The sequence below is a fragment of the Crocodylus porosus genome, unplaced genomic scaffold, assembly GCF_001723895.1.
Source record: "Crocodylus porosus isolate Cpor-Errol unplaced genomic scaffold, CroPor_comp1, whole genome shotgun sequence".
NCBI lineage: Eukaryota > Metazoa > Chordata > Crocodylia > Crocodylidae > Crocodylus > Crocodylus porosus.
This window is the reverse complement of record NW_017728927.1, coordinates 1,100,774-1,107,806: the sequence shown is the minus strand read 5'-3', so window position 1 is coordinate 1,107,806 and position 7,033 is coordinate 1,100,774. Positions and strand designations below refer to the sequence as shown.

The 7,033-nt window shown below is 42.4% G+C and overlaps 1 protein-coding gene across 3 annotated transcripts in view; it reads left to right on the top strand.

Moving 5' to 3' along the window:
• Positions 1–7,033, top strand: part of VWA3A (von Willebrand factor A domain containing 3A) — a 79,131-nt gene that overhangs the window by 47,022 nt on the left and 25,076 nt on the right. For all 3 annotated transcript variants that reach the window (XM_019542170.1, XM_019542171.1, XM_019542169.1), the window contains 3 exons: positions 1,496–1,640; positions 3,006–3,150; positions 6,377–6,528. In XM_019542170.1, the coding sequence (XP_019397715.1) occupies positions 1,496–1,640; positions 3,006–3,150; positions 6,377–6,528 (442 nt within the window). The remainder of the gene's footprint in view (positions 1–1,495; positions 1,641–3,005; positions 3,151–6,376; positions 6,529–7,033) is intronic.

The window sequence follows — 7,033 nt, the reverse complement described above, 5'->3', positions numbered from 1 at the left end:
CTCACGTCTCTATATACCACCCAGTCCTACCTTGTGCCTAACATGACTAGTCACCTCTACTTCTCCACTTTCACAGGCAGCCACTCCTCAAGAATCCCCAAAGGCATTGCTGACAGAATGCTTAAAAAACCCCAAAAGAAAAGAAAACCATGAAACATGAAGCAACTTGACATGCAGTCTTTTCTTCTGAAGTCTGCAGACTGTTTGAAATAGTAACTTTGGGTGGACACATTAATCTTGGTATGGTGTTAACACTGTCACGCAGAAGGCAGGGCAGAGCTGCACCCCATAGACTAACCGAATCAGAAATGCATTTTGGGAGCCCACATCTCACTTCATCAGATGCTATCAAAGGATGTGCACAGAGCAGGCTATCAAATAAAAGGAGTGATTTAAATACAAAAGACAGGAAAGGAAGGGTAAGAGAGGGGAGGAAGGAGATAAGGTGGTGCTAAGAGAGGTGGACCAGGTTGGAGAGAACAACAAAGCATAGGGACATAAAAGCTAATCTAGGTAATGGCATAAGAATTCGTAGTCCCTGTTTAGAGCACACTTAACACAATCAGTCTAGATGATTTCTTGTTTTGCAATTTCAAGTTTGAATTTATTTTTAAATCCCTTTGTTTAAATACAGCTATTCTAAGGTCAGCAATGGAATGTCCAGTGAGGTTAAAGTGTTAAAAGTCACAGGCTAAGAGTCATCATTAATTATTTCTCTTCTAATCATTTTAATAGAAACATCTATTTAACCTCTTTTTCCCGAAGTCCACGTGGCCTGTTTTTCCACATGTCTTTGCTGCCCTTCAGCTGCCAAAACAACCTATTTTCCACCTTACAGTTGTATAGTGCTGCTGGCAATTTTCAAGAAAAAAATACCCATCTTATTGTAAATGCAGGGGAAATATTAATGTAAAATCGCTCATCTGTCATACCAGAGCCAGCAAAATCCACTAGTTCAGTCCAGCTTGATCTATGTGTGAAGAATACTGAGTTAATGTCCTGGAAAAAGGAGTCCTTTATCAGTAAAATATGTAAGGTACTGGCTACAGAAATGGACATTTTATTACCTCCACTGCTGGCAGTGTGCTTCAGTCCCTACATGGAGGGCTCTTTATATGGCTGAAAGGATGATTCATTGCCATGCTGATTAATTATTTGTCCTGTCTGTTGCTAACAGAGACTCCTATTGTGAAATAAACACCTCTTCTCTAACTAGCAAGATTGTGTTGAAATAATTTTTTATGTAAGCCATTAAACCAATCAACTACTAGTATTCATGAGAGCTGGTTTTGAACTAACAGAAGACTCTGTCTCTTTTCTGATTCTTTATTCACCCAATCTCCTTACATGTGAAGTATTTACATGAGAAAATTTGTCCTGTAGTCTACAAAAATTCCATGTGCTGAAAGTTGTACTGACAAACTCAACTAAAATGGTATATGATGTAATACATGGCCATGAGTTGATATTTACTAAACCTCACATTCTGAATTAGGAAGCCGGAGATTATTTGGCACCATTTTGGAGACAAAAGTCTGCATTTTGATTGATACATCTGGTTCCATGGATCCTTATTTACAACAAGTCACTAAAGAGCTTACCACTCTCATCTGGGAACAGCTAAGAAAGAATGATGCCAGGTATGAACAACTGTGATTAGGACCCTGCTGCGCTAGGCATTTTGCAAACACACAGTGCTGGATAACACCTACCCTAAAATGCTTAGAAACAAAACCAAAAATAATACAAAGGATATGAGGAAGGAAATATAGTTTTCTGGTAACCGTATAAATGTAACATGTATAGTTTGTATCAGTTCTTTAGGTGATGGAAAATCAGACAGAAGTTTAGGCCCCTGGCAGACATTAATATAAGTGCATGCATGGCATCTGAGCAATTTTATGCCTGATACCAAGAACAGTGTACCCTGCTGTGCCAGACCTACATGGCAGGATACATGGTTTTTGGGATCAGGGATAAAATTCCTTGGATCGCAATTGCCCAGTCCCATACACTGACCCTGCAGGCCAGCAATGATGGTTCAGGCCAGCATGGGGGAGCTGGTTCCTCCATGCCAGGCTGCACAGGCACACTTTTCAATGGGTTTCAGGACCCAATACACCTTTCAATGGAACCTGGGGTTGCCCCCAGGTGTTGGGTAGGGGCAGTCTGGTCTGGGACTCAGGGCTGCCTCCTGCCCAGTGCTGATGATCAGCAGAGAGAAGCCCCAGGTTCTAACTCAGGTGGCTGTATCCCATCCCTACAAGCAGCCCCATCCCTGTGTCTCATTCCCACAACCAGCTGATTGTCAGGATGGGACCCAGGGTAGCCCTGGATCTTGCTACATGTTCAATTTAAAGCATAAAACAAACCAGCCAGAAGGATGTTCTACATTAAACAACTTTAAACATTAAATGTGAAACATCTTTATGCCATTTCTATGGTTTTCTCTTTTGTGCCATAAATTGGCTGAATATACCATGTTACAATTTAGGGCACAGCAAACACATTTAACTGCACTGTAAACGCAGTGTCAGCCAGGGCCCTAGATTTCTTATTCAAGAACATACAGTAAATCTTAGCATAGGCACAAGGCACATTTACATTACAGGAAGTAAGGAGCAGACACAAAATAAATAGCCCTTAACCAGTGTAACTAATCTGAATCTGATGTAGAATTGCTGTCGTAAAAATTAAGGGTAAAACTTTTGATGCAAGTTACACTGGTATACATGTCATATCCAAAGCAATCTGGGGTACCTGGGGTACAGGCTGTTACCTCCTTCCCCACTGCCTAGTGACCAAGTACTGCAATAAGAACTACTGTTAATAACTACTCTCAGATAGCAGCCCACCTGTCTGCCCCAGATTGCTGTAATGTGCATTATTATATAAAACTGATGTAAATTATATTGGTGTAAATGTATTGTCCAGTCCCTTTGTATTAAGCTGAAAACTCACATTGAATATTGTCCTTTTTAACAGAATGAAATCTGTCTTCTCAGGTTTAACCTGCTGAGATTTGCAGAAAATACAGAGGCTTGGCAGGAGTGCCTTGTAGAGGCAACAGATGAAACTTGTCACAGTGCTGTCCAGTGGGTGTCCAAATTTCAAGCTCATGGTAATACATGTATCCTTAAGGCCTTACAGGTTAGTTAATTGTGTACCAGATTGCAATAGTAAAAATCACTATCCTATATAATCAGTGGTACTCCTGGGGCATTATTTGGCCAAGTGTAATTTCTAAGCCACAATATTTGCATCTAGTCTTTACTCCAGAAATGCTTGTGCCCATCATCAGTACTTGGTTCAGTAGAAAAGTGAAATATTTCATGCTTTTGAATTAACTTAATGCCTTCCCATTCAGTTTTTATACATTCAAACAACATTGGTAAGAGAAAGGCAAGGTTCTTTGAGTAGATGTGATATCTTTTATTAGACCAGCTGAGTAGTTGGAAAAAAGTTCTCAGCAAGCTTTCAGGTGCAATTGCCCTTCTCCAGGCATAGGAAGTCTCTGCTATTCTGAGACTCCAAGGAATGAGAAAAGCTAAAAGTATGACAGGATGTCAGTGAGAATGTAAATAGGTAGAAATTAGGGAAACAAAAGGTAAAGCAGGGAAGGGAGGCGGTGGGGAGGAAAGCAGGGGTGGGGAGGGAAAACAAAAGGTGAGTAAGGGAGACTCTACAGTGGTAGTAATTCAAGGTAGAAAAGAGACTGTCTGAAAAAGTAATTTCCAGCTATTTCCTATCACTGTAGAGCAGCATTCCCTCTAAGCTGTGAAGCGTATGCAGCTGCACAAGCGCGACTGGCAGTGCAGCATGAGTGCTCCCTTACTCACCTTTGGCTTTTTTCCCCCCTCCCATCCCTGCTTTACCTTTTTGTTTTCCTAATTTCTACCTATTTACATTCTCACTGACATCCTACCACACTTTTAGCTTCTCTTTCCTTGGAGTCTCAGAACAACAGAGACTCCCTATGTCTGAAGAAGGGCGATTGCCTCCCGAAAGTTTGCTAAGAACTTTTTTCCAATTACTCAGTTGGTCTAATAAAAGATATCACATCTACCCAAAGAACCTTGCCTGCCTATGTCCTTAGATGAATGCAGCTACAACCAAAAACCCGTTGGCAGGAGGATAACTCAGCAGAAACTAATTCCTCCAAATGGAAGCCCATATAAAGCCACACCTGTGAATATGCATGCAGGGTAAGGGCGAAGCAGGTTCTTTCAGAGAAGGTGCCATATTCTTGCTTCCCTGCAGACCCAAACAGTAGGACCTGAAGCCATAAAATGTGCCTCTGTCACAGCCCCTCTTTAATTCCTTTTTTCACACACATGCTTACTGTTTCCATTTGAAGACTTTAAGTAAGTGGGAAATATGTATCAGTATAGACAATCCCTTGAACTGTACATTTTCTTTTCCTTTCTGGAATGATCATTGCAGTTCCCCACGTGTGAGATATTATCTAGGACTGATGAATTAAAATTAGTGGATCAAAAAGGAGTCACCTAAAGACTACAGAATTTAGACCTTGTATTACATCCAGAAAGCAAATCAGATAGTGACTCCTAACTAAAGGATGGACTCCTAACTCCACAGAATTTTGTATTATCATGTCTAGCTTTCTGGTAACCCATGAATGCTGGAATGGTTCAAGTGGAAGGTGATGTTGCTCCTTTCAAATTTGTCTCTTTTAAGGAAAATTTGCACACTTCAGCTTTTTTAATGTGGTCCCAATACAAAAATTTTTCAGTGTAGAAGAGCCCATGGGAATTGGAGCAGCTGCCATGTTCAAATGGGTGCATTCTATTGAACTCAGCATGACCTAGAAGCCCAGCTGAAGTCAGCTACTCCCTAAAGCAGCCCAACAGGTGTGCTTACGTAATCTAATTCAAGGAAGCAACCTCTGAGGATAGAGGCATAAATATAAGGAGCAAGAGGTGCCATTGTTAGTGACACCAAATGGCCTGAGGCCTCATTCACACAGCATGCTCTTCATGACCAGACACCTCCCACAAAAAGGGACCTCCACATGGGGCACCACCTCTAGCATTTGCCCCACTTCTTTCTAAGTGCATTATGGACTGAAGGTTACCTTTGCCCTGAATTTCTTGCCTTATGTCAGTGGTGCTCAACCTTTCAGTCCCACAAGTGGGATGAGTGGCATGGGGCCAATCCTGTGCGGGGGTCAGTTCCTGCACACCTGGATCAGGCCCTATGCCACCCTGGCCCCCACCTGCCTGGATCAGACCCCACATGCTCAGAACAGGCCCCATGCTGCTCCATGCTGCCTCATCTCCTCATGCTGAATCAAGCCCCACGCTGCCCCAGACACATGTGCCTGGATTGGGCCCCATTCTGCCCCAGCCCTGTGTACCCTGATTGGGCTCCATGCCAAAGCATGGCATTTGCTTGTGCTGCAGCCCTTCCTGCTCTGGTTCCTGCCATGCTTCTCCGAGAAACAGGCATGAGGGACAGTTCCACCTGTCATGCTGCCCTCTGTTTTTAGGAGACACCCTGCAGGGCAAGGCCAGGAAGGGCTGCAGCATGAGCTGGCTCTCCTGCCTGCTTTAGATTTATTGGAGAGCCCTAATGATGTAGGAGAGCAACCCTTCTCAGTCTGCCTGTGCATGCAATGCAGCAGCAGCACCTGTACAGATCAACAGTGTTCTTAACCAGGTGTGCCGCCATATTCAGAAAGGTTGCTGGCTCTAAAAAGGTTGAGAACCACTGATCTAAGCAAGAGTTAAGTGATACTTTCTCATCTACTATTGACATTTTCTTTTACTTTAAACGCCATGCAACATAAGTAAACTGCTATAAGTATAACATGATTCGAGCAGCATTTTTACTCTCAGTGGGCACATCTGTGTGAGAAGTTTACTATGAAGTAGACTAATTAGCCCCACAGTAAACATCACTTGTGTACCTGGCACCTCTTATTAGGCTGGAGTAAACTAATTAACTCCACAACAGGATAGTACTTGTAAATACAAGTAGTATCCTGCTGGGGAATTTTTACTTTGCAGCAGCACATGTGCAGATGCTGCTTTTGCTGCCTAGGGTACAAGGGTGCTTCAGTGTGGGGGCTGCTCTAGCCAGCCCCTCCGCAGCACATTGAGGTGGCAGGAGCAGCCCTGGGCTGGCAGGCTGACCCCTAGGGCCCTCTGCCAGCTGGGGCTGCTCTGACCCAAGTCTGCATGAGGCAGTCCCAGGCACACATTCAGACAGTGTGCCCAGGAGCAATAAACTTCAGAGAAATAAGTTACAAAGTTTATTGCTTCAAATGAATTGCATGTATAGATGTGCCCAGTTATAATGTTTTCAAAGTGTCTTAAATACCTTGGTGTCTTAAGGTCATTTCTTGCTTTTTCAGAAAGCTTTCAGTTTTCAAGATGTAGAAGCACTGTATGTTCTAACCGATGGCAAACCAGATACCAGTTGCAGTCTCATTCTAAAAGAGATCGAAAAGCTTAGGAAGAAACAAGCTATCAAAATCCACACAATTTCTTTTAACTGTGCAGACAGGTATGTTTAACTTTTGACAAAAGTATAAAATTATTAATCAAGGTATAATTTAGTCCCATATTCCTTTTTCTGAAATTCTCTAAATGTAGCATTCTTATTGTGGTGATTTACAAGGCAAAATTCAACTTAATTTACAGATTCAGATAAATGGTTGTATATGTGAATAAAGCAAGTCTTATTTATACTACAAATTACTAACAGGACACAGATTTCATTTTTAATATCAATTTTCTGACACTTGCTTTAAGACAGAATCTATATCCTATCTTGTGTTGTTAGAAATGTTCCTTAATTGTAGAGACTTTTAGGTTCAGCTCTTTAATTTGAGTAAGTTGTCATAGTTCAGTGGAAGTTTCATAGTTTTTCTAGGGTTGGAAGGGACCTGAGCAGATCATCGAATCCGACCCCCCTGCCATGGCAGGAAAGAGTACGGGGGTCAAACGACCCCAGCAAGGTGTACATCTAGCCTCCTCTTACAGACCCCCAGGGTAGGAGCCAGCACCAC